Here is a 27,848-nt window from a genome sequence, read left to right as displayed (position 1 = left end):
AATTTCAATGCATGATTCAGTCTGAATTTGAAACAACGATTTCCGCAACGTTTTCCGCGCATGCATAGGTAAGACGCTTTCAAAGGACCAAATAACGGTTTAAGTCAAAAGTTTATAATTTTAAAGCTGTTTTTTTTTATTAAACAAATACATTATGTAAAAAACGAAAATATTTAATAGGACGTTTTTTCATTAAGGATCTGTATAAGGAAGGGGTTGGTCCGCTACAAACATACTCACAGAATTATTATTTTAAAATATTTATGTAAGGTTATTTATCTTTATCACACATTTAAAAAGTCGAAAGAGTAAACCTAGTATACTGTTCCCATAATATACCACATAAAAAGGAATCAAAATTTAAGTTAACATTTCATCAATGCTGTATGAGGGCTGGATGAAATTATTTTATTACAGTTACATACGTGTACGATCAACGTCACATATTTGTTGACTGGTAAAATGAGTTGGTGTGTAACGACAATAGCGACATTTTTAATGTTATATAAATATAGGCAACAGCAGTATATCTCGGTTCAAAAGTCATAGATCGATTGAGAGAAAAAAACATCCGGGTTACAATCTAAAACATAGGGAAAACACAGTAATTATGAGAAAAACAACGCAAGAATAGAAACACTGATATGCAATTAAAAACAAACGACAATGCAACATACATAGAAACTAACTATTAAATAACAAGTGCTATATTCTCTTGTATAAGATCTTATGATACCAGTATAGACAAATGTTCTGTTATATAGACAAACTCATCATACATTTTTAGATACGAGGATTGCCATTTTGATGTCAGATGCGTATTTCGTCTTCAAACGATTAACCTATGAGACTCTGTTTTGGCCCAAAAAGCAGTTTTACAAAAATTTTAAAATTTAAATTTTCAGTCATTTATTGGAAAGTAGAATGCTTCTAATACATAGATATGGACTGTTTTTGACAAGACGCTGAACATATTTCGGGTACTAGCATTATTAAGTCATGCTAAATTTCTGAAATCTTCACAAATTTAGCATTTTAGTTAAATTTAGACGTTTTCCGTCTTAAACTAAAGTGGTCGCCTTTGTGTTCATACTTAATATCGAAATGTAAAGTGTACATGTATTTGATGATAATATATATTACATAATATATATAAAGGTTGAGAATAAACACGGATGAGGCCACTTTTATTTTTGACAAAAACAATCTGAAAAATGACATGTTAAAGCATATTTGATAGATATTTCATATTTAAGCTTGATTCAGAGCGTTTTTAATGAACAACAGACACTTTCAAATGTTCAAAAAGTGTCCAAAATTTTTCGTCAAAAGAACCTGAAATTTGAGGCCGAAATCGTCCCTTGTCGGACCTACTTATTTTTTACATAAATTGCCGTTTTATTGCACATGTATACCAATGACGGCCAGTTTATGCGTATTTTCAAGACATATTCTTTAAAAAAACAAATAACATTATTATTTTCCAAATAAAAAAATACCGAACACTAAGTACAACTCGAAACGGAAAGTCCCTAATCAAATGACAAAATTAAAAGTTTAAACACGTGAAAACAACTGTCTATTCCGGACTTGGTAAATGCATTCCTTAATGCAAAATATTGTGATTAAATCTGGTTTTAAGCTAGCTAAACATCTCACTTGTATAAAAGGAATGCGATCTATAAAGTACTTCCTGATATTTTTTTTTAGTTGGCATGCTATCGCTAATTATAATAGGATTACATCATTTAAATAGATTGGCAGTACTGCAATCCCTATTATGGGTAATTTGACAATTTGCTTATGGGAGTTGAACACAATATGCATTCATTTTATATAGGTAACTATATCGATAAATTCGAAGCATGAAAAGTTCAATCTTAATTAAAGGATAGCAATTAGGTACATGTATTTGTAGTTTTACATTGATCTTATCGATATGTATCGGCTTCATAAGCACATTTGTCTGAAGTAAACGATACCTACCGAATAAGACTTTTTACCAGATTTGTAATAACATAAACAACACGACGGGTGCCACACGAGGAGCGGAATCTGCTTACCCTTCCGGATCACTTGAGATCCCCCCCCATTTTTTTGGTAGGTTTCGTATTGCTTATTCTTAAGTTTTCTATGTTGTGACTTCTGTACTTTTATTTGTATGTTTGTCTTTTTATTTGTTGCCATGGTGTTATCAGTCTTCACGATATAACTCAATTGGAATTCAGTTTCCATTTTATGACATTTTTTAGATTAAGATCTTTATCTTATAACATGAGAAACACGTATGCTGCTACATATTGCGCAGAATGTGCTTACTCTTTCATAGAACCTGATATCATCCCCAGTTTTTGATGGGGTTCGTGTTGCTTGTTATTTAGTTTTCTGTGTTGTGTCTTGTGTACTACTATGTTTTTCTGAGTGTAGTCTCCTTTTAAAGCCATGGCGTTGCCAGTTTGTTGTAAATCAATGAGGTTAAATATCCATCCGGTATCTTTCGGTTCTGTTTTAATGGTATTGTCGCAAGGTAATATTATTTGTTTTTTTATTTTAAATAGATTAGAGCGTTCCGTGCACCATTCTGACGTAAGTTAATGGTTTCTGTATTTCAATAAATCTCTGTCGAATACGTTTCCTTAAACCGTATACCTTTTTAATATGGACGAGCATTCTCCCCGAAATTTAATAAGAGAAACAAGAGTTGACATCGATATTGAGAATGTGGTTTAAGCTATGTCACATCACATTATTACAAGTCAGATGTTTATCTGGACGAAATACAAAGTTTAATTGACAATTTTCTACATGAGAGAAATGTCTGTACGACGAAGAAAAAAGAGGTTCTAAAGATCCACAAGGACATTCAAACTGAAACTTACAACCCCATGACTAAAAAGGAAAAATACAAACACACTAGCATTAGTAAACAAAACACAAGTTTGAACAACATGGATGATCTCAGCTGCTTCGGAAGTGTACACAGATCCTGCTCCTCATGTGTCAATCTTTTTTTTGCTCAGTTAAGTACAAGTCAACTTGGTACCACGTCTAATTAAGTAGGTCACATTCATGAAAAGGGGACGGAATAGTAATTACGACATTAGGAACATATCCGCTATCTTCTTTAAAACGGATATACCCTATAAGTCTACCACCTTGAAAATTAACGAAGGGAGGATTTTAACTTCACCATTTGGAAAACGTGAAAGCTTCCTTGTAAGCAGTAAACCTCTATCAAGGAAATCTATATGGACCAGAAATATTATATCAATTGAGAGACATACTCCGTATATAAAGTTAAAGGATACTGCTTGAAGAAGTTCCTGTATGCAGTCAGCCTCATAAGAATATAGGAACAATTTGACAAAAAAATATGCAAAGTTAGTTGCCGAATTTTTGTTGCAAAACACTTCCTCCAAATGCAACAAATAATTTGTTTATCAAGAAAGCAATCATCCTGATAATGTCAGTTTCAGTGAATTTTTGTTTGAATCATAGTGCTTTTTCACAAAGCAGAATTTATCCCTGTGTAGGACAAAATACTTGTATCTACGTGGCCATTTCTGTTAATGTAGCAAAGCAATACCAACTTTTTTCAATTTGTCTTTTAGCTTGAAAATGGGAACCCTAGTGTAAAGTATAGAAAATTAAATGTGTTAATACTATAATACATGAACGGGTTCTTAGGTTGTATGTACTCTAAAAGAACATTTTTTTAGTATCCATGTCCGATTCACGTAACCGCTAGAATAGGCATTTTCACAATAACTTTGAACCCCGGCTTTGATTGTTGTTCAAAGTTGAATATATTTTAGACGGAGGTTTCGTGGATCTGTTGGAAGACCAAGCATTATACCGTTGTTTGTAAGATCAATTACGTAGTCTAGGTATCTAATACAGTGAGGGAAGATCCATTTCTTCATCGTTGGTTGAGCATGAAAAGTAACATACACAAGACCATGATTATCCAGGATTTCCACTTTAGTAAGTGTCGTGGGGTATATGTTAAGTTTCAAAAAGAATTGTCAATACCTTATTTATTTATCAAGTGTATGTCATTTGCACACAAAACTATGTTGTTTAGAGCTTTATCTCCTGGAAAAACATAATTGTGATAAAGGTGGGGAAATGGTTTTGCAACATTTCAGTCTTTTGAAATTGTTGTAGCATAGATATTAATAGACCCATTGAGTTTATTATTAATGACTTGTATCAACGACATCAGAGCTTTTATCCATTCGGAAATAGGTACTGTCTTACATTTTGTATTTTTTTGGGGTAGATGAATGTTACTGCTCATTGATGCAGTCAACTGTGTATGCGTGTATGACTCTGAAAACCAATGTCAGATATTATATAAAATAGAACTTGTTGGTATGCCATCTTAATCCTGATAATCTGTTACTTATTAATGCAAAATTCAAAATATTTTATATTTGAATGAACAAAGCGAAGTAAAATATAAAACGTGTTGGACTTTTGGGGGAAATAGTCTTGATTGCAGGTCTTTATAAGTCTCTATAAAGTGTATTCTCATTATGGCTGAAGAAAGAAGGATCGAGGCATTACATTATAGTATATACACTTGTTTGTTATAAGCGAACGTGAAGTGGTTTTTAAATACCTTTATAGTAGTTTTTTGTATTGCTCTACTGTTTCTATGGGTTATTGATGTATAACCAAATTTTCTGTTCGCGTAGAGAACAAGATAATTAGACTTATCCCTCTGATTTGACATATTTTCTTCTATTTTACCTAGATATAATGGGATGAATTGAATTGTCTTATTTTTGTTAAAAGATTAACCTAACTAAAATTTCAGGAAGCAATTATAATATGAATTCTTGAAACGGAATTCAATAACTCCGAAGTTAATAGAATCGATAATTTACATCATTTTACATGTTCTAAATAGAAAATTACTAGCAAAAAATTCTTTGGAGGAAGTTGAAAAATTCTTAGTACTTAATAAAATTAATATCCGTTGTAATCTAATCTTCATTTCAATTCCTAATCAAAATATGATCAATAGAAGGCGACACGCAATTGATGATTACAAAAATGATATTCAATACAGTTGTTCAGGTAAAACATAATTCCAGAATCGTTACCAAACTACGATAGGACGAAGGAATTATGACCCACATTAGTTCTTCGTTACAGGGCAAAGATGTATGTGTAAACAACATAACTAATTGTAGTTCAGCCATTTCTCTGATTTCCTTGATAGCTCATCTAAAGTGGTCATCAGTCTGCATCATCTTCGACAAGGAATCAGGTAAGCAAACAATTATATTATTTTTCTTATTGTCGTACTGTTACTTTGAGATGAGGAACATCATTAAAAGAGCTGTTTTTTCAGTTTTTTTCTGTTTTTTTGCTGTGCGAAAACTGAAATTGCATCATATATGATTACCCAATATTCTTTATTTTTTATTACCTGCTGATATTGTGTTTTTGGTGGGGTTCGTGTTGTTTATTCTTTAGTGTTCTATGTTGTGTATTGTGTACTATTTTTTTTCTGTTTTTCCTTTTTATCTTAGAAATAGCTTTGTCAGTTTATTTTCGATTTATGAGTATCGTCCATCTTTTATGAGTGACTACCTCATGTCCTTTTTTCTAGTTAATTCCATATCATCACGAAATAAAGTCCAATAAAGTATTGAGATATGGTTAAAATGTCAAGTTTGTTCTTTTGTTCTTTTTTTTTTATCTACAAAGTATGAAAGTTAACTAAAGTTATTTGTTTCCTTCAGAAAAAAACAGATATAAAAGGTACCAGATTTATAATTTAGTACGCCAGACGTGTGTTTTGTCTATATAAGACTCATCAGTGACGCTCATATCAAAATAGTTATAAAGCCAAACAAGTACAAAGTTGAAGAGCATTGAGGATTCAAATTCCAAAAGGTTGTGCCAAACACGGCTAAGGTTATCTATTCCTGGGATAAGACAATCCCTTTGTTTTTAAAAAAATAATAGAAAAGTTTTGTATACAGAAAAATTGATAAAAATTTACCAGTAAACTCATCTTTTACTTTGAGTAATATATTAAATAAATACTAGAGTGGGGCTCTTAGGATAAAAAAGAAGGGCCTTCAACATTTAGCAAATTCCATGTCATACCATAAGGTATTAATGACCCCGTTTTAACAAAGTGTTAAACAATACAAATAAGAAATACTACATCCTTATTGGAGACGATAATACCAATAAAGAAGGACAACAATAAGAAACAATCGCTAGACCTTAGGCGCCTTGGTTTGTTTATATGCACAAACAAATATGGCGGGAATAGACATGTTATGAGACTTTGGAACTTTCCATAATCGAAAGTAAATTCGAGTACTCCCAGATATTTATCTAGTATTTATTTTTTGGTATGGGGATGTATGAATACCGTGTCACATGTTGTTTTTGTTACTTGTAAGATAATAAGATAATACCTTTTCAACTGATTTTTATACTTTTTTATATGTTGTGCTGTTACACAAGTGTCAATTGTAAATGGAGGGTTGGGCGCTAACGAACATTTTAATCCCGATATATTGTTGTATGTGCCTCTTTAAGGCCGTTCCGGTGACTTTTTTTAAACTATAGTTGTTAACTTCTAGGTCATATGGTATCTCGTTGATATTTGTCTCATTTGCAAGCATACCGAATTTTATCTTATATTTGATCATCATATTATAACAAATATACTCGTCAATGACATCAGGCTTAAAGTATATACACTAGACTTGCCTAAAGTTTACAAAAATACAGATCAGTCACGCTTGAATAAAAAAGCGAAAAAAGCAAAATTAAGCACGAAGTTGAAGAGCATTGAGGACCATAATTCTGCAAATTTGTGACAACTATAGTGAATGCCATTTATTTCCGATTTCGAAAATCCTTAGAATTTCGAGAAAGTTTTGTCAACACCTAATTTACGAAAATGACTATAACAATGATAATGCATGTTGATTAAGAGTTGGTTTGGACTTGTAATACAAATAAAGGTCACACAGACCTCACAACTATCAAAATAACAAATCAAACAAAGTATTTATCTCAAAGAACTAGCAGTAACTTAATGCCAATGTATGCCAATTGAAGGATAAAACTTATTTACGCAGTTTAGAGAAACAATTAGACACTCCCAACAAATTAAAAGCTTAAGCATCATCCTGAGTCTAAAGAAACATGGTCATATGGACAATGTCGAAGAGTAATTATGGCAGGATGCATGATCATAAATGATGGCGATAGGGTAGCAGTATTTGTTTATAGTTTACAAATTAACCGATTTGTTTTAGTGATGTTTTTCAAACTGTAGTCATTTTGTTTTCTTTTAATTTATGACAAAAACAATTCATGTTTGAAAATTTGTTTACATCTGGTTTTAGAAAGTCATACTGATTAAAATACAATTTTGATGTGACAATGTTTGCATTTATTAGTGTCAACCCTGTGATTATAACCCGTGAATATAGCAAAATTCTAAATACACCGTTTGTTGGTGCCCCTGTCAGATGCGGAACGTACATATAAGGTAATAGGTACCAGGTGAAAATACTATTGGTATCGGTATTGGGACCCATTGTCCTATATAAGCTAAATATAAAGTTGAATTCTTTGATTTGTCGTTTTTACCCCATGACGGCTGAAAAATTGGACCTCGTTATTATAGTATCATAAATAGTTAAACTACTTTAAATTTAATCAACATTAGCACCGATAAATACGATTTTCAAAAAAATAATTAAATAAATTATATGTTATTCATAAATCGTATAATGGTAGAAGGAAATGTTGTTTGAAAAAATATCCAAAATATTGAAGGCCACTATGTGATTCTAGATTTGCGTAATTTAGATAACACATTTTGTCTGCAATTCTGCAGAAGTAAGTAATTGGGCCATAAATCAGATTGTCTCTGGTAATGTTGACTGTGCTGTCCTGTTGAGCCTTTGTAATTTTGAAGACCCGCATAATTTTACGTTTTGTGTTTGCACCTGGAATCTAACCCCGCTTTTTGATGCAGTTAGTGTTTTTCATTCTAGATTTGTGTGTATATATTTTGCGTCTTTTCCTAATTTGTCGTTGTTTGCCATGGCGGTAATAGTTCGTATTAGCTATCTACCACTTTTAGTTTCTTATTAATAGTAAAATAGTCACGACAAAGAATAAAGACGTGTTTGCATCCAAGTTAAAACAGCATTCGAAAAGGTTTGAATGTGGTTGTGCATATACCGGTATGAGAGTTGGAACCTTTAAAATCTCATTTATACTGAGTGTATAGTACTAAATGCGTGTATTAAGATCACTAAATAAGGCCAGTATTGGCAAACATACGGCCTTTAATAATAAGAAATACTTCAACCATATAGTTGACTTTAAAATGCCATGACAAGAAAAATATGGATTAATTCAATTAATATGGCTTAAGGACTTATTTGAATGAAAAATAATGTACGGAAAAAATATGACAGACATGAACCAACAACAACCACTAAAGACTAAACTATGGGATTTGCATCTTTTACACAAAGAATATAACGGGTTTAACATGTTATTGCTAAGAAACAAAATTTTAATATTTTTCTACTAGACGTTCAGCAACAACTAACCAATTTATAACACTAATTTCGATATTTAAAAAAAACCACAAACATCCCTAGAGAAAATAATAAGTTTAATAAACACATTATATCGACCTTAATAATTCGCTTTGAGTTTAATAAAATAGTCTTAATTGACTGATTAAAAATGAATGCCTTTGCAATGAACGAAACATGCAAACTATCCAGTGTGAGGAGATACGGAGTTAAGTTTTTGTTAATATTGGATGGTTTATTGAGCGATCGTTTTCCCCATTAATAATAGATAGCAGTATTTTTTACTAAAAGTTCCAATTATTTTTACAGAAATAATTTTTTTTACAGAAATAATTATATTTTTGAAATGTTATATTGTTTTTCTTGAAATCAGGTCAATCAACTAACAATAGAGTACACAAAGCATATGATTAGATCATTGAAGTATTATACTGACTTTCATTTTACCTGTCTGATTAGATGGATTTGTTTAAGGATATAATCAGCGAAGTTATCTAATGAGACCAATAAGACATATTAATTTCAATTTAAACAGTAAAGATTTATCTTTAGGTAAAATTGCTTCGGAATTTGCCACTCATTGTTTGTGGGTTAGATACTAGTACTCTATATAGCAATTCAGTTTGCGATAAAGTAAAAAGAGAATAAATCATTGAAAAAGAAAGAATGATTATGTCAACCATACGGAAAAATGTGAAGCATGAAAACTAAACGTTTATTTTTAATTTAGTTCTATGTTTTTGGTTTATTATTTCATTAGTTTTAGGATTTATTTATACTGATCTCGTTATGGGAAGATTTCTTCGCGATAGACAAAATTGTGAGGTAATTCAACAATAATTCGTAAAATTGATATTATTTTTATAAATAATTTTTGTTACAGTCATCTTTTAATCGCACCAAATAAAAGGCCATGTAAAAGGCCCTTATTTCTGAATCATATCCACACGATGATGTTCTCGTTTTGTACTTTAAGTTTCTTCAATTTTCTTAACAACCACTGGGTCGGTGTCACTTTTGGTGGCGTTTTTATTTCACGAGGGTATCATCGACCCAGCAGTTAGCTTTTTGGTGTTGACATGAATTATTATTGATATGGTCATTATTAAGAATTAACTGTTTTGCAACACTTTGAATTTCTTACATACTAATTCTAATATGACGTCCTTATTACGCTTTGTAAACACAGCCGTGTTCTAATTCAAATAGAACATGGGCTGCACGTGATTGACGTCACAATTGAAATTGCAACGTCAGATGAATTTTGAACAACGCCAGAGATCATAAATGGACATTTTTGTTGGTGTTGCTCGCTAGGAAATTAAATAAAAACATTCTAACAGTAAGTTTAAATGCTTCTGTTCTTTTTTTATTGATAAACTGCTGATTTCCTATAACGTTTTTGGCTCATAAAATCAAAATGGTGACATTCCGAGCGTCTACTATAGGTCCGCTTCGAAGTGAAAGAGTTCAAATATTCCTATTAGAATCGATATAATTCTATCCTGCCATGCTCTATGCTCATTTTAACATGGGTAGGCATTATATTTGTGAACATTTAATACCTCGCTAACGCTCGGTATTAAGATATTAACAAATATAATGCCTACCCATGTTAAAATGAGCATAGAGCATGGCAGGATAGAATTATTTCTTAATTTTAATTCATGTGAATCTCACGTGAAATTCACATGAATTTCACCTCAACCGAGCTTATACGTGAAACTCACTCGAAATAAGTTTTTATGAGTTTCGTGTGAATCCCAGGTGAAACTCATGTTAATTTCACATGAAAATCACGTATTTTTTTTCAATTGACATTCACATGAGATTTTAGAATAGAGTATTTCAAATAACATCTAAATTTTCAAATTTAATTAAAATCATGAAAAATATCAAATTGTTTTGTTGTAAATTTCATTTGAAATTCCTGTGAAAAATTTCATATCAGATTCATGTGAATCTTAATTCAATTGAAATTCACATGAAAATGTTCACGTAAATTTCATGTATAAGCTCGATTGAGGTGAATCTCATTTGAAATTTTTCATGTGGATTTCATGTGAGATTCATGTGAAATTCATGTTAGCAAATTTTGCCTGCGTAAGGCTTTTCTACTACAATGGAATAGATTACTTGACTTGTATTTGGCAAAAACTCTTAAGAATGTTTGATCCTCACTACTCTTCAACATTATTTCGCCTTTTTCACCTTTTTGTGTCAATGATGAGTCTTTTGTAGACGAAACGTTAGTCTGGCCCAAATACAAAGTTTTAGTCCTGGTATCTATGATGAGTTTATTTTCCTTAAAATACTCTTGAAAAATATCCCATATCTGAAAATATATAGGTTCAAGATTGGCATTGACAGAATATCCCTATCCTCTTAAAATAATTCTACCGTAAGAAATGTGAAATAAGTATTCAAATTGTTTTAAAATTTTAGAAATTTCAGTCTTAAAGATAATTGTATATTTTAATTGTATATTATGAAAACCACATCATACAGAACACACTATATTTATATACGATGGACAATAGGTGAAATATATATCTATTTTAATCAATTCAAATGTATGATGACGTTTATGAATTGTAGGGATACTCTGCATGTTATTTGAGTGAAATATTTCCTATATATGAAATACCCATCGTAAGAATGTTTTTTTAAATCAATTTGAGGAAATAAGAATACATATATATATTTTTAAGCAAATGTATTCTCTACTGCATTTAAAGTTACATGTACATCAAATATTTTAGAAAATATTGCTTAATAGCTCTCAAAGGTACCAGGATTCTATTTTAGTACGCCAGACGCGCGTTTCGTCTACATAAGACTCCTCCGTGACGCTCATATCAATTTAACATTGGTTATTTTGATGTACAATTTTTCGCATTTCTTTTTTTTCGATTTTTCGTATTTTGTTAAATTATTTAACACAACGCAAAAACATATGAAAAAAACCCCATCTAAGTAAAAGCAAAATCCTATGTCAATGATTGAATCATAAAATCTACTATAAAATATGACAAAAGATATTATAATCCTTACACAAGGACCTTTTTTTATACCAAACTTAGATATAATCCATTTCGAAATACTGAGTAAGTCCCAGTAGTGATGTCGGCTTGTTAACATCCAAATTCAAATAGAATACTTTATTAATAATTGCATGCATCCAATTTAAGATATAATGAAGTCGTTTACAATATTCGTTTACAATGATTAACTTTTGAAATGTTCGATAATAAATATGCAGAAATTTTAACTTTTGACATCCATTGAGAATTCATTAGCATTTTATATGAGGAATGGGAATACTGTTACATAATTATTACCGTAACAATGATATTTTTGGAATTGGTTTTCAAGCGTTATATTGAAGATAATCTTTTTACACGTGTTTATGTTCAATAGAAAATACCATATAAAATAGGATGCGATATGATTGCAAATGTGGGAAGCAGACGTTCGCAACTATATATCACCGTACATGCTTCGACAATAAGCAATATTCATGCCCTGGGCCAATTTATTGAAAAAAATATATAATTTACGTGCGATACAGCATATACAGCATTTTAAAGGAATTTATTGGTTTATAAACTCGAACATTTAACTCAAAAATAAATAAAAGTCCTAACGAATAATATGTGTTCACTATTTTTCTATAGACTTGTCTGCAGACCTCAGAAAACCTCGGAATCAAATATCCACAAAATAATTTTTAAAGTAGTTTTTGATGATTTCAAAGCAAAACATTAACATCTCAAATTGACTCCTGTATCTAAATTTTAACATTTATCATAATTGAAATCCAACAAGTAGGTTCATGCAAGCCAAAAAGAAAACATTCCGGAATATCAGAAAAATTTCGTGAAAACTGAACAAAATTTAAAGTACTTCAACAAACTGCTATTGATGCTAGATTTAAAATAATTCATAGTAAATGTTCAAAGAGGCTTTGGGAGATTTCCCGTACTTGGGTTAAAAAAGATTTAAAAAATGGTCTGACATAATAAAAAAATCTAATTTATACATACTTCACAAATAGGTAAACATGCTAATGGATAATTTAAAGCTAACATGATATAGGAAGATGTGGTGTGAGTGCCAATGAGACAACTCTCCATCCAAATAACAATTTAAAAAGTAAACAATTATAGGTTAAAGTACGGCCTTCAATATTTCAATGTATATTTCAGGCCAGCAGGCATTTGAATTGCATCATGGTCTATCTACCTATGGAATACTTGCAGTAATATATCCTATGGAAGAAGTCACATCTTCTGAAATTGATGCTATATCTAGTTCTTCACAAGATAAGTCAACCAACATCAATTTCACTGTACTATGTCAACATGTTTGTCTCCAATTTCTTAAAAAGGTATATTCATAACAATCTTAAAGAACTTGAAATTTTATTATTTTAAGATTTTTTCGACAGCTGCAGTTTTACTTGACTTACCTCCACTTTGCATTTTTTTTCGTTTATTCATTTCAGAATTTCTTTTTTTCTATCAGGCAAGGGCATTAATTAAACAAGTAACATTTAAAATTACCTATACAAGTAATGTTGAAAACGAGGCTTTTTTAAATATTACTTATATAAGTAACTTTTCTTGATATCATTTTTATAGGTGTCCAACTATACAGATTTTACTAGCTTTGACAAATTTTTGCAGTCATCTGGTAATTTTTCCCATGAAATATGAAATCTAATCTTTCTAAAACACTAATTGCCTTTCTGACGCACTTATCTTTCATATCGATGCTTTTGGGTCAACGATTGGTCTCTTGGGACTATTAATATATCATTTTCCTCACAAATCTAGAAGGTAGACAGATATAAATAGATAGAAACTTGTGAATGAATTAAGACTTGAAGTTATTTATAATTTGTAACCTAAAACAATTACATGTGTTCCTTCAATAAGTGTTATTACTGATTCTTTCAAAGATGTATAAAATAACTTATTCAAGGAATATTGTTGTCATTATTTTTAAAGTAACCCTAAATCTCTATACTCCTTTTAAATGTAATAAATTCTTCATTTTATGGTATAAAATGCTGTAAAATTTCATGAAAACTACATTTAGTCCATGCTTCTATTGAAATTTAAAACAACTCTATTGAGTTATTTTATGTTTTTTTAAAACAAAAAATACCTATATAAGTAGCTAAAAAAATTACTTGTTTAAGTGATGCCCCTCTCTGACTGTCAATAGACATTCTTGACTTGAATATTTTGCCCCAAAAATATGATAATCACAAAATATAGACATGAAATAAGTAATTTACCGTTTAGAACAAACCTTTTTCAGTTAACGATGGATATTTTCGCAATGTAGTTAGTAAAATTGTGTTTGAATTATTCGAATGTTACATCACCGAATCATACTTCACACAAAGTATGTAGTTACAGTTTGACATATGGAACAGGATCTGATGAATCAGTTTTAGGTGGGGTTTAGGTGCACCAGTTGTGTATGTAGTGTTTTATAAATGATGTTTTTCGTTTGGTATTCTCGTTTTTGCAATGACGTTGTCAGTTTGTATTCAACTTTCTAGTTTGAATATTCCTTTGATATCTTTTGTCGCGCTTTACCTTGACGATAAAAATGGAAAACAACGAAACAAGTCAACTACAAACTATATAAATTAAAGGCTCTCAAGAGCCTGTATCGCTCACCTGATTCTATTAAGGTATTTGAAATCATATAAAAAAAAGATAAAAAAAAATTTGGCTACAAAGTAACAACACTTGGCCAGCACCTCATTAAAAAATGAACATTTATGCTATGTTTGGTTTCATTCCATTCAGTGGTTCTCTAAAAGACGACATTTGTATGTATTTCCCATTGGGTGCTATGTAAAACTCAGTCCCCCGCTGGCGGCCATCTTGAATGATGGATCGGTAACAAAGTAACAACACTTGGTCAGCACCTCATTAGAACATTCATGCCATGTTTGGTTTCATTCCATTAAGTGGTTCTATAAAATAAGTCAGTTGTATGCATTTCCCATAGGGTCATATGTAAAACTAAGTCCCCCGCTGGCAGCCATTTTGAATGATGGATCGGCTACAAAGTAACAACACTTGGTCAGCACCTCATAAAAAACATTCATGCCATGTTTGGTTTCATTCCATTCAGTGGTTCTCTAAAATAAGTCATTTGTATGCATTTCCCGTAGGGTCCTATATATGTTAAACTAAGTCCCCACTGGCGCTATCTTGAATGATGGATCGGCTACAAAGTAACAACACGTTGTCAGTATCTCATAAGAAACATTCCTGCCATGTTTGGTTTCATTCCATTCAGTGGTTCTCTAAAAGAAGTTATTTGTATGCATTTCCCATAGGGTCCTATGTTAAACTAAGTCCCCCGCTGGCTGCCATTTTGAATGATGGATCGGCTACAAAGTAACAACACTTGGTCAGCACCTCATAAAAAACATTCATGCCATGTTTGGTTTCATTCCATTCAGTGGTTCTCTAAAAGAAGTCATTTGTATGCATTTCCCGTAGGGTCTTATATATGTTAAACTAAGTCCCCACTGGCGCTATCTTGAATGATGGATCGGCTACAAAGTAACAACACGTTGTCAGCATCTCATAAGGAACATTCCTGCCATGTTTGGTTTCATTCCATTCAGTGGTTCTCTAAAAGAAGTTATTTGTATGCATTTCCCATAGGGTCCTATGTTAAACTAAGTCCCCCGCTGGCTGCCATTTTGAATGATGGATCGGCTACAAAGTAACAACACTTGGTCAGCACCTCATAAAAAACATTCATGCCATGTTTGGTTTCATTCCATTCAGTGGTTCTCTAAAAGAAGTCATTTGTATGCATTTCCCGTAGGGTCCTATATATGTTAAACTAAGTCCCCACTGGCGCTATCTTGAATTATGGATCGGCTACAAAGTAACAACACGTTGTCAGCATCTCATAAGGAACATTCATGCCATGTTTGGTTTCATTCCATTCAGTGGTTCTCTAAAAGAAGTCATTTGTATGCATTTCCCATAGTGTCCTTAGTTAAACTAAGTCCCCCGCGGGCGGCCATCTTGGATGATGGATCGGCTACAAATTAACAACACTTGGTCAGCACCTCATAAGGAACATTCCTGCCATGTTTGGTTTCATTCCATTCAGTGGTTCTCTAAAAGAAGTTATTTGTATGCATGCATTTCCCATAGGGTCCTATGTTAAACTAAGTCCCCCGCTGGCTGCCATCTTGGATGATGGATCGGCTAAAAAGTAACAACACTTGGTCAGCACCACATAAGGAACATTAATGCAATGTTTGGTTTCATTCCATTCAGTGGTTCTCTAAAAGAAGTCATTTGTATGCATTTCCCATAGTGTCCTTAGTTAAACTAAGTCCCCCGCGGGCGGCCATCTTGGATGATGGATCGGCTACAAATTAACAACACTTGGTCAGCACCTCATAAGGAACATTCATGCTATGTTTGGTTTCATTCCATTCAGTGGTTCTCTAAAAGTAGTCATTTGTATGCATTTCCCATAGGGTCCTATGTTAAACTAAGTTCCCCGCTGGCGGCTATTTTGAATGCTGGATCGGCTACAATCTTAGGAACTATAAGCAATACTGTATACAGTGAATGAAATACCTGTAAGGTTTTCATGTTTAAAAGAGGGACGAAAGATACTAAGGGACAGTCAAACTCATAAATCTAAAACAAACTGACAACGCCATGTTAGCACCTCATAAGGAACATTCATGCCATGTTTGGTTTCATTCCGTACAGTGGTTCTCTAGAAGAAGTTCAAAATGTAAAATGTTAACCACGACGACGACGGACGACGATGACGGACGACGGACCACGGACGCCAAGTGATGAGAAAAGCTGACTTGGCCCATCGGGCCAGGTGAGCTTAAAAAAGTATGTATCCACATTAATTACACACCAATCTGGGGGGATCCCATGAGTTCTCAGAAAGAACAGGTCCTGCTCCACTAGTCACACGTCTTGTTTTGAAAAAAGTTGACAATGATAAAAATTGCTGATCATGCGATAAAATTGATAATAATTAACAGCATTGTATTTCCAAAATATCACCGTCATGTCTTATAAAGATTTTTTGCAACAATTAATACATATGTGCATAAAACGTAAAAAGATTCTAAGGGTGTAATAATTTAGAATTTTTAAATACTAAGATTTTTCTACCTCAGGCATATATTACCTTAGCTGCATTTGGCGAAACTTTTAGGAATTTTGGTCCTCAATGCTCTTCAACTTCTTACTTTATTTGACCTTTTTAACTTTTTTGGATTCTAGCGTCACTAATGAGTCTTTTGTAAACAAAACGCGCGCCTGGCGTATATACAAAATTTAGTCCTGGTATCTATGATGAGTTTATATAGAAGACATGAATTGAGGAAACGGAGCAAGGGTCTTCAACTGCTAATTAAGAGGAAACAGACAACAACATCAGCAAAAGTCAAACAAGCACACACAAATCATAAAACACAGACAGAAAACGACGAGGCAACGCGACCCCACAATTCAAACTCAAGAAGAGTAAGCACATCATTACCCACTAAATGAAACAAAATGTTTACCAAATTAGTACAATTCCAGTATTATATCGCATTCTATATGTTAAAAATAGGGGAAAAAGAAGCAATTATGTCTTAGACCTGTGTTACATTTTTTATCATTTGTGACGTTAATATTCCATAGGTAAGTGATAGACACCGTAAACTTACACAACTAAGAACCCTTTGGTTAGTTATATACCTTGTATGCAAGGATCAATTCTCTTAATTAATAAGGCCTTATTATCTTCCGATGAACATTTATATACAGACGTTTTTTTACATAACCGTGGTTAATCAACTTTCTGCTCAGACACTGGTGACGTTTTAAACAGTCTGAGTAGCAGCTGCAAACGCTTGATTACAGAATGAGTTGGTAAATGTATATCCCATATGCAAGTGAAGTCGATATATTGCTACTTCGTTGGGTGAATTTAATAACTTTTAGATTAAATTTCTTCGTTTTGTCATGGATTCTGGTACTAAGAAACCGTGTATGTCAAATACAAGGTATAAGTCTGCAGTTAATGCAGTAACCACCAATTTGGGGTTTTATATAAAGAGTCTCCATACGTCTATTGTATCCTGATAATACTTTGAACAGTTTATTCTGTTCAGCTTGTGTAACCAAAGATGTGTTGTGAAAATCAAACAAGTTGTGTTTCAAAACTAAGCAATATCATATTTTTTATATGACTGGTTTTTTTTTCATATCACAACGTCTTGTACATTTATATCTTTAAACATTCAGCCTTTTGAATTTGGAAGGAAAAACGTAAGGCGAAACTCCTTGCTTCACTTATCGAGGTGGTTAGTAGGTGTTGATAATGTTGCAGACTTGCTGGATTTTGAAATGGCTGATATAAAGTTCGACAACGTAGCTGTAGTAAAGAATTATACAACAAACATAAAAGAGATAAACAACTTAAAACTGGTAAGATAGTCATATTTCATTATACTAGAGTGAATATTACAGCTAAACCTGCAATATTATGTTGCTTATTGTGAGAAAAACGAAAATACTAACGGCCTAATATATGTACAAACAATAAACGAAAAACAAATATGCCTTTTAAAAAAATACATTAGTATTGAATAATTTTGTGTTTTACATAATCCTAACAAATAAACCAATAAAACATTCAATTCTTGCAGCTTTTTTAAAATGGAATAAGAATGGTATAATGGAGTTATTTACATCTTATGTGACAACTATTTTCCTATATGTATAATACATCGTCAACTTTGTTTGGTAATATGTTTTATATGCATTACTGATAAATAACAGTTCAATAGAAATAAAAAAATCAGAAAACGCCCTGATGTTCTTTTCTTCTTTCCTCCACATAGGAATATGGTTTAAATTCCTTGAGAAAAAAAATTTTGATAATCGTAATTATCTTGTTTGTGTTTTAGACTAACCAAGATGAGGTTAAGCATGAGGGTTGTACCCATCAACAAATATTTACACTAATGTGGCAGTCCAGCCGACGTAATTTGTCACCAGTGCTATTTACAAATCAACAGTTACCAGATGAAAACAAACTCTTTCCAAATGCCGACTTTGGGTTTAATAAAAGAAAATTTTTGGTCAACACATTACCAGTAAGAAAATGTTTCTTCTTTGCGTACAAATGTTTGTATGTTTATAACATTGCTTTTGGTCTTCATGTTTTAAATCGGTTTCCAAAACCAAAAGAAAACGATATCAAAATCTAAGGAATAATAGCATTTGGTTCAACATTCAGATAGAAAAAAAAGTTATCATCAGCATGTATGTCCTCCACTTTTTATTCTACTATTAGTATAAGAAACTCATCAAATTTTTACACCTAGTATGATCTTTTTGTATTATTAGCAATGGTCCAAGCTTGTAAATCTACTAGTAATCAATTTAATTTTATAAAGTGAAATGTACCTTATTAATTTGATACGTAATCTTCTGATTTTTCATGTATTCCGCACGCTGAAGCCCAAAACATAAAAAAAGAAGACGTGGTATGATTTGTTATGATACAACTCTGCCCAAGAGTCCAACTCACCGGAATTAACAGCCAAAGGTAGACATTCGACCTTCAACAATGAGTACAGCCAACACCGCATATTCAACTAGAAAAAGCTCCGAATTCACATATGTAACAATCCAAAAAAGAAAACTAACGGCCTTATCAATTAACAAACATATTAACGAAAAACAAAAATGTAACACAGCAACAAACAACGAATTACAGGCTCCTGACTTGGAACAGGCACATACATACAGAACATGTACAGGTAAGTGGGATCCCAGCTTCCCCATAACATTGGACAATGGTCACGAATGGTGTAAAAGTAAAACATTAGAACAAACTAGAAAAAATCAGTTGAACAAGTCGTAACTCATCTGATGGATAGAAATACATATAACAAAAAAAAAATTATACTTGGTGGGTACTTGCAAGTAATAACAGTTTAATACTTGAAAAAACTACAATGAGTGATTGAATAGTATTAAATAAAAATAACGAACATCAATGTAAATTCCAAAAATGGACGTCCCTGAAAACTGACAAAATAAAAAACAACTGAACTAGTTTGATATTCATGACTTGGTGCAAACTTTTTGTTTGAAGTTGGTAGAACGCACAGAATAAAGTATACACTTATTCAATAATATACAAATTCGCTAAAATAGAAATGCACGGATAAGCAAAATTATAATAGCACTGTAAAACCTTTTGCGTCAAAATAGTTCGTCGATCAGGAGACGCCTACCCCAGGAACACCTATGGCGGAATGTATAAATTCCGAATCACGTCAAACGTCATATGACTAAAAGTAAAACAATTTCACTACCACGAAAAAGAGGATCTATAAAATAATTAACTAAGTATTAATTGTCTGAGTTAGCTGGATATATGATATAAATTACGTCAGGTGATTTCTACCCCTAAAACATTGTTTTAATCGTTTTGGTCATTGATGACCTTATGTTTTGATTATGTACATGTATTTATGACAACCCACTCCATTAAAAACTATTTTCGTTTAACGTTTCCTGAACTTCAACGAATAAAATCATTGAAGCAACCGATACAAACGAATCACAATCAGAATTTTGAATGAGTTTTCTCATAGTCTGAATCTTACAAATTTGATACAAGTTAAGTAGTCGAGATACAAACGTTACAAAACATAGTCTTCTACGTTATAAAACATCCCAGCTACACTTCCTCCTCATTTTACGCTGGTGTTTGTGTGTATGTGTGTCTTTTTATTTTATTTTGTTTTATCTTATTTGATGCATTGTATTTCTTTTGTTTTTCATGGCATTATAAAAAGAGTCGTATAACTACAACATTCATTGGTGATGTTCTTCTCAATTGCAGTTTTCTCCCTTTGTACAGTTAAATAACGAAACCGGTCAGTACACAGGAATCACAATTGAAATTTTAAATCAGCTATCTCGTGATCTCAATTTTACGTAAGTAAGATTTTGGAGTTTTAAAAAGAATTTACCAACATATAGTTAGTTATGTTAATATCACTATTGATTTATATTTCTCAAATCTCACATTTATAATTGGGACGGTTTATGAAAAAATGGTTGAATTTAATGTAACTAATGACACATAATGTCTACCCACATGACACCATGTATATGGTTACAATGCATGAGCTTTCTGTTAGTAATTATTTTGTCATATACTTGACGTAAATAAAACTCATCATAGATATATACCAGGACTACAATTGTGTACGCCAGACGTGTGTTTTGTCTTCAAAAGACACATCAGTGACGCTCGAATCAAAACAGTTTGAAGGGCTTGAAAAGTACTTGAAAATCACTAGGGTACCAAAATTTCGAAATATAACACTTTTTTCTAGGTTGATTTGTATGTGCATTTTTATGATATCCTAGTGTCAATGTTTAAACCATTTATTAAGAACATATAGATATGCCACACAATTGAAAAGAATGATTTTACTTTGTACTTTATCTGTATAACACATATTCATTAACATTTGAACATTATGTGTATATTGTTTTATCCTATTTTGTTAAAACTGCATTATTTCTGAAAAAAACAGCAAACTCGAATATACGCATTTGATGAGACCATAAACAAACTGATAGTGTGTCAGAAAGGAAAACGTTGTTTAAAGCGTTGTTCAAATGCACTTTTGGGCTTATCTAAAATGTAAACAAATATTACGACCAGTGACTCATAAGGAACAGGATCTGCTTATCCTTCTAGAGCATCTGAGATCACCCCCAGTTTTTGGTATTTGACTTTTTTGTAGTTAACGTATTTTTTTAATTTTTGTATAATACCTTATTATTTCTATTTTCAGTCGATTTATCATATTTAAACATCGGCTAACAAATGCTGCTTTTTGAAAGAATCAATTTAATTCGCTGTGTATTTTACCACGCCAGTAAAATATTTAGTAAAGGTTCAATCATGTTTTATATAAAATAAAATATAATTTTGTAGCGTACAAACTAGTTCTAAAACAAAACGTTATTGTTTGAAGAACACACTTTCGTCAACCGGTGCACGCATAATCTAGTCAGGGGGAAATTCCGATAGTTTAAAGTAGGATTTTTTGTATATATAATAAATATATGTTCGACTATATATAGATATGAAATTCAACCGCCACCTGATGGGAATTGGGGAGCTGAAAAAAACAATGGTACATGGAATGGTATGATAGGACAACTGCAACAAAGGGTTTGTTTAAATCATTAGGAAATAGATAATGAATTGATTAAAACTATTTGTAACCATTGGTGAAGCTTCCTGAAATAATCAGAAAACGTTTTTTTTTTATAATGCCAAAGCGTTGTCACTTATTTTTCGACCTATAAATTATAATGTCCCTTTGTTATCTTTTTCCTTTCCTATAGTTATTGACCACGAGTAATGCTTTTAGACGAAACTGCTGTCACTACGAATTCAAAACATCATTTTCGTATATTATCATTTAAATATGTTAGAACCGTTGTGCAAACCTTCAGACTATTATATATAAACTGTGTGTATACCGATTTGTGAATACCAAGTCTCAAATTTAACAATTTTAAATCTGGACACGCTCAGCGCCCTAGAACGCTCTACCAACTAGGATTTATCAAAATAAATTTTCCGTTTGCCGAGTCATAATTCGTCATCAGCTTTATCTTTTATTGAAACACATTACGTGATGTATATATCTGAAACCTTTATCATATTTTAAGGAGATAGACATTGTAGCAGCAGCCCTTACAGTGCATTCAGATAGGGAAACAGTGATGGATTTTACGTATCCCTACTTTTATGAGTTTTCGTCAATCATTTTCAAAAAATCAAATCCAGATAATTCAAAATGGACAAGATTACTCGATCCTCTTAGTCCAACAGTGTTAATATTGGTTGGAATTTGTCTACCTACTGTGTCATTTATACTTTGCCTTCTTGAAAATACCAACCCATTTTACAACAAAAGACATGGTAAAAGAGGTCTGCATAATATGTCTGATTCATTCTGGTATATGTATGGAGCTTTGTTAACACAAGGTGAGTACCAAAACTACTTTACGAATGTTTATTGTCAAAAGTCTTTTGTGAGTAATTATGAGCCTTCAAATTGTCCCTTACTGTATTCCTACCGCCGCAATATCCCTAAATATGCTTGTTATGCATGTTTGTATTTTTGGGATTATGATGAACTTTATTCCGTGGAAATGGATATCGTTGTTACAACATTTTGGAATTTTGGATCCTCAATGCTCTTCAATTTTGTTATTGTTTGGCTTTATAAATAATTTGATGAGAGCATCACTGATGTGTCTTATATAGACGAAACGTGCGTCTAGCGTTCTAAATTATAATCCTGGTACCTTTGATTACCAATTTAAAGTTGAACGTGATCTGTATTTTGTTAGGTTACTCAAATGAACCCGCAGTGCTTCCTTCCAGCAAATTGCAACGCAAAAGTTTGATTCTTTAAAGTTCGCTTTACTAAATGTCATACAGTGTAATTCTTGAGGATAACTTGAGCTTGAACTTTTACCTTTCATATGGTTACTTTGCATAGACAACTAATGGTATTTCTCCATTTGAAATTTAATATGTTCTTCACTTTTTAACACTGAGGTTGAAACGTAAAGCAAATATCCATATGTGTTGCCAATATTGACATGATATAGGTGTTGAGCTCACGATCATAAAATTGTATGTTTATAAGAACATGTGGTTATAATCAACCATTTTCTACATGATAAAATGCATATACCAGGTCAGGAATATCATTTTAATGTTATATTTCACATGGACATAAAAGAGGAAGGTTTGGCATGCCATAAAACCAGTTTCAACACATCATTTTTCCTTTAAAAATGTCCTGTACAAAGTCAGGAATATGGCTATTGGTATATTGTAGATCGTTTCTGTGTGTGTTACATTTTAATGTTGTGTTTCCATTGTGTCGTTTGTTTTCTCTTATTTTTGAGTGTGAAATCATATTACTATAAGACGTGTCACGGTACTTATCTATCCCAAAATTCATGTGGTTGGTTTTGATGTTATATTTGTTATTTCGTTATGATTTTGTCTAATGCTTTAGTCCGTTTCTGTGTGTGTTACATTTTAATGTTATGTCGTTGTTCTCCTCTTATATTTAATGCGTTTTCCTCAGTTTCAGTTTGTTACCCCGATTTTGTTTTTTGTCCATGGAACTAATGAGTTTTGAAAAGCGGTATACTACTGTTGCCTTTATATACCACAGTAGTTATGATATCCATTCGCTCGGTATATTTGTGATTTTACTTTTTCTTTGTATATCTTCCTAAGATAAATAAGAATTGCTATATTATCACCTTCCTTTATTAAAGTATTATAGAATTAATTTTATGAATTGCAAGATCTTTGCCATTATACAAATCTTCCTTTTGTATTTAGATAATGATCGATCATGAATGCAGCACCGTCAAAATTATTGTCAATATTTTTCTATAAGTCTTATACAATGAGGGAATACAAAATATATTTACAGTAACTGTTATCATTTGCAAATTTCAGGCGGAGAACATATGGCTGCATCCTCATCAGGACGAACACTTCTAAGCTGCTGGTGGATATTTTGCATTATAATGGCGGCCACGTACAGCGCAAATTTTGTGGCTTTTCTGACAGTTCGAAAAAACAAACCTCCGTTCGATGATATCAAAGGCCTAATTGCTCAAGATGAGTATAAATGGGGTATAACGGGTGATTCCATATACGAATCTATTTTCAAGGTAATGTCACAACATGTTTTTTGCTTAATTAATGAAATTTGGGTTTGTATATATGCACACAAAAATTAGAATTCGATTTGCTATTTTTTGTGACTTGAATTGATGAAATGAATTACAGTTTAAACACAAATTTTCTGGCATCGATACGTTGTAGATCAATCAATCCATATATACATATATAAATATATTTACATTGAATTTCGATTTTACGTAAACATTTTATTGTTCATTAAGAAAATGAAGAAGCCATCGACATAGTTTTGTCAAGGAAAGAAAAACTTAACATATGAAAGGAAAAAATTTTCCACTATCAAACAGTTATGTTCAGTTACAGATGATTGTATTTTGGGTCTCTTAAAAAAAAGAAAACTGTGAAAGGAAGTTCATCATTCTGAATGATAAACTAAAATAAAACATTTCTTCTCTCTAGTTAATATGTTGATCTGTATTAGGAAAACTATCTACAAGCGTACATCATTTAATTTTCGTCAGGTAAAACATTATTTCAATTTGAATATCTTCCTATTAATAAGTAAAATCACAAAAATACTGAACTCCAAGAAAAATTCAAAATGGAAAGTCCCTAATCAAAAGGCAAACTCAAATGTCAACCACATCAAACGAATGGATAACAACTGTCATTTTCCTGACTTGGTACAGACATTTTCTCATGTAGAAAATGGTTGATTAATATGTCATGTGAAATTATATCTTTCTCTTATCTCTTTTGCTAAAAAAATAAAAGATAATGATCGATTATCTGGAAAAGTGTGTCATTTTTGACAATATTTGTTATCCTTTCTTAAAAGTTCAATTTCAAGATTTGCCACTTTTAGCCATACTTCAAATACCAGGCCTTGCGGTCATAAAACGTTCGAGCACGATTTTTGTACTCAGACTCAAGCATCAACTAATCAAAATACTGAAGTTTGTGTTTCGAGCACTTATTTTATACTCAGAGTACTGAGTGAATTTGTATGACCGAGAGCCCGGGTGTGCTTTTTTTTGTACTTAAATCTATCAAGTGTTAGTTTCTATTGATCCATATGGGTTGATTTACAAGGGTAAGGGTTACATCATTAAAGGGAACAAATAGTCCGGTTGTTTATGTTTTCGAATATTAACCCGTTGATCTATTTGTGTCATACACTTTCGATCAGCTATATGGACTAACAAAGCAAGGAAAATAGAATGGAAAGCCGTCATTTTTTGTTGTGTCTTATTAGTTTTTCGTTCAATGTATTGTACATAAATCAGGCCGTTTGTTTTCTCGTTAAAATAGTTTTACATTTTTATTTATAGTTGATTAATATGTGGTCCCTATAGTTGTTGACTTCTATGTCATTTAGTCTCTTGAAAAGAGTTGTCTGATTGGCAATCATTTCAATCTGCTTATTGTTTTTTTTATATAGAACAATATCAATAGTAAGTCAAAAACTATTTCATTTCTTCCCTATGTGGTGACCAATTTTACTTTTCAGGATTCGAATCTACCAGATCGTCAACTTTTTTGGAAAGGTATTGTTGCATTCAACAAAACCGATCCTTCTGTACTTAACAGTGGAACAAAATCACACATAGAAAAGGTGTTAACAGAAAAGTATGCGTTTATTGATGATCACACTGGAACGGCAAAGTTAGTGGCAAATAACTGTCAAGTCACACTCCTACCAACTGATATTATGTCTACGTACGCCATCGGACTGCCAAATAATTCACCTTTTGTGGAAAAATTCTCAAATGGGTAAGAATTTAGTTCTTGGATTTTTATTATAAATACATCAAATCAAATGCTGTGATGACATATGCAATTTTGTTTGTTGCATTTTTTAACATGTACAACACATCATCTCGCTTTGTTACTAGTAACTGGCATGGAAGATAAAACATTTGCGACGAAAGTACTTGTGTAGTGAATCTTCATTAAGCAACCAAACAAACAGAGCAGTGTTTGGAAAATGAGAACAATACATGTTGCTTCAACCTGTCATACGTTTAACATATTGAATATTCAGTTATTAAAAAAAAATACATTTCTTAAAAACTACGCACGCCTTCACGAGATGGTAGGGGATAATTTTTAATTGTCGTGACTACAATCCAGTCCCAATTTCTCCGAATTTGACTTACCGAAGACTTATTACCGGGTTTGTACTAACATGAGCAACAAGACGATTGTTACATGTGGAGCAGGATCTGTTTATCCTTCTGAAGCACCGTTGATCATCTCAAATCACACGCATTTCAATAAAGTAACTGTAATTGATTTCTGATTATTTCACACTTTTAATTATTCTATATTTTAGGATTATGACAGTTCTTGAAAGTGGACATGTCTCAAAGTGGAGAACAAACTATTGGCCTTATACTAGTCATTGTGCAGAACAATCTAAAACCGAAGCAAAAGCAATCAAAATTATTGATATACAAATTGCATTTTATCTAATTGGTATTGGAATATTACTATCTTTGATGTTTTTACTTTGTGAATATATTACGCTTAAATGTCGACTATTATTGGAGAAGAAAGGTTTAATCACCCATCCGATTAATCCAGTGAGACACATTGGAACAATAAGCATGACAGATCATGTAGTCCAAGATTATTAACTTGATCAATTTAATGTTTTTCGTTTGAAATTCTAATAGACGGCTGATAACGAGCATAAGAATGAGATTATTATTTTTCTTTTTTCTAGAAATAAACCTCTATATACCATGTATGACATAGATATAGGTTTCGAGTGTTGTATTTGTCAACCAATTTGGTTTGACCATAACACTAATGTTTTGATGATTTCACCCGTTCTTCCTCATACTTGTTTCTCTATAAAGTATAGAACCAATAATTCAAGCCCGGTCGGAAAGAACATACAAGAAAGTAGTACATAGTTTAAACAAAATATTTCCTACGCATAGCTGTATATTTGTCAATAGTGGGAACATTTGGGTAGTTGATGTATCAAATGAAAACTTAGGGACTTAGTATCACGGCAGAACCCTTGTTGAAAGTTTTACTTCAATATTAAAGAAGTATATGAAATTTTAATAGTAGGGCACATTTGGCCTGTTATTTAGATCAAAAATTCCTGTTTTTGTACTATCAAACTTCGGGAAACCAGTACGCTCTAGTATGCAATTAAAGGTATGTTGATTCTTTCAGCACAAGTCAGGATAAGGTACAATTTTGACATGAAATAACTGCCACTTTATTTGAACTTAAGACACAGTATACATAAATGCTTGAAATTGCAGAATTTTACTGACTTTGTGGTTTTATACAATAAGAGCAGTGTTTGTTGAAAGAAGTCAGTATAGTTTGAACATGTTAAGTATTAATTGCGATAAGAATCATACTTTAAACATTTCTGCTAATTTCGAGACTTTCATAAATGAATTATGTTAGAATTTC

The 27,848-nt window shown here is 32.0% G+C and overlaps 1 protein-coding gene across 1 annotated transcript; it reads left to right on the top strand.

The window, feature by feature from the left end:
• Positions 1–5,114: 5,114 nt before the first annotated feature.
• Positions 5,115–27,106, top strand: LOC134684737 (glutamate receptor ionotropic, kainate 3-like). The gene is made up of 10 exons (XM_063544044.1): positions 5,115–5,278; positions 12,809–12,990; positions 17,924–18,106; positions 18,589–18,777; positions 20,541–20,635; positions 21,800–21,890; positions 22,397–22,715; positions 24,219–24,436; positions 25,918–26,180; positions 26,743–27,106. The coding sequence occupies exons 1-10, from the start codon at positions 5,137–5,139 to the stop codon at positions 27,044–27,046; spliced, it is 1,986 nt and encodes a 661-aa protein (XP_063400114.1). The 5' UTR covers positions 5,115–5,136; the 3' UTR covers positions 27,047–27,106.
• Positions 27,107–27,848: the final 742 nt, after the last annotated feature.

This window comes from Mytilus trossulus, chromosome 9 (assembly GCF_036588685.1).
Source record: "Mytilus trossulus isolate FHL-02 chromosome 9, PNRI_Mtr1.1.1.hap1, whole genome shotgun sequence".
Classification (NCBI taxonomy): domain Eukaryota; kingdom Metazoa; phylum Mollusca; class Bivalvia; order Mytilida; family Mytilidae; genus Mytilus; species Mytilus trossulus.
This window is presented reverse-complemented; position numbering and strand designations above follow the sequence as displayed.

Coding starts and splice junctions, on each gene's coding strand:
- LOC134684737 (XM_063544044.1), top strand. CDS start 5,137: ATGACCCACATTAGTTCTTCGTTACAGGGCAAAGATGTATGTGTAAAC. Junction 12,991..17,923: donor GTCTCCAATTTCTTAAAAAG/GTATATTCATAA, acceptor TTAAACATTCAG/CCTTTTGAATTTGGAAGGAA. Junction 24,437..25,917: donor TATACGAATCTATTTTCAAG/GTAATGTCACAA, acceptor TTTACTTTTCAG/GATTCGAATCTACCAGATCG.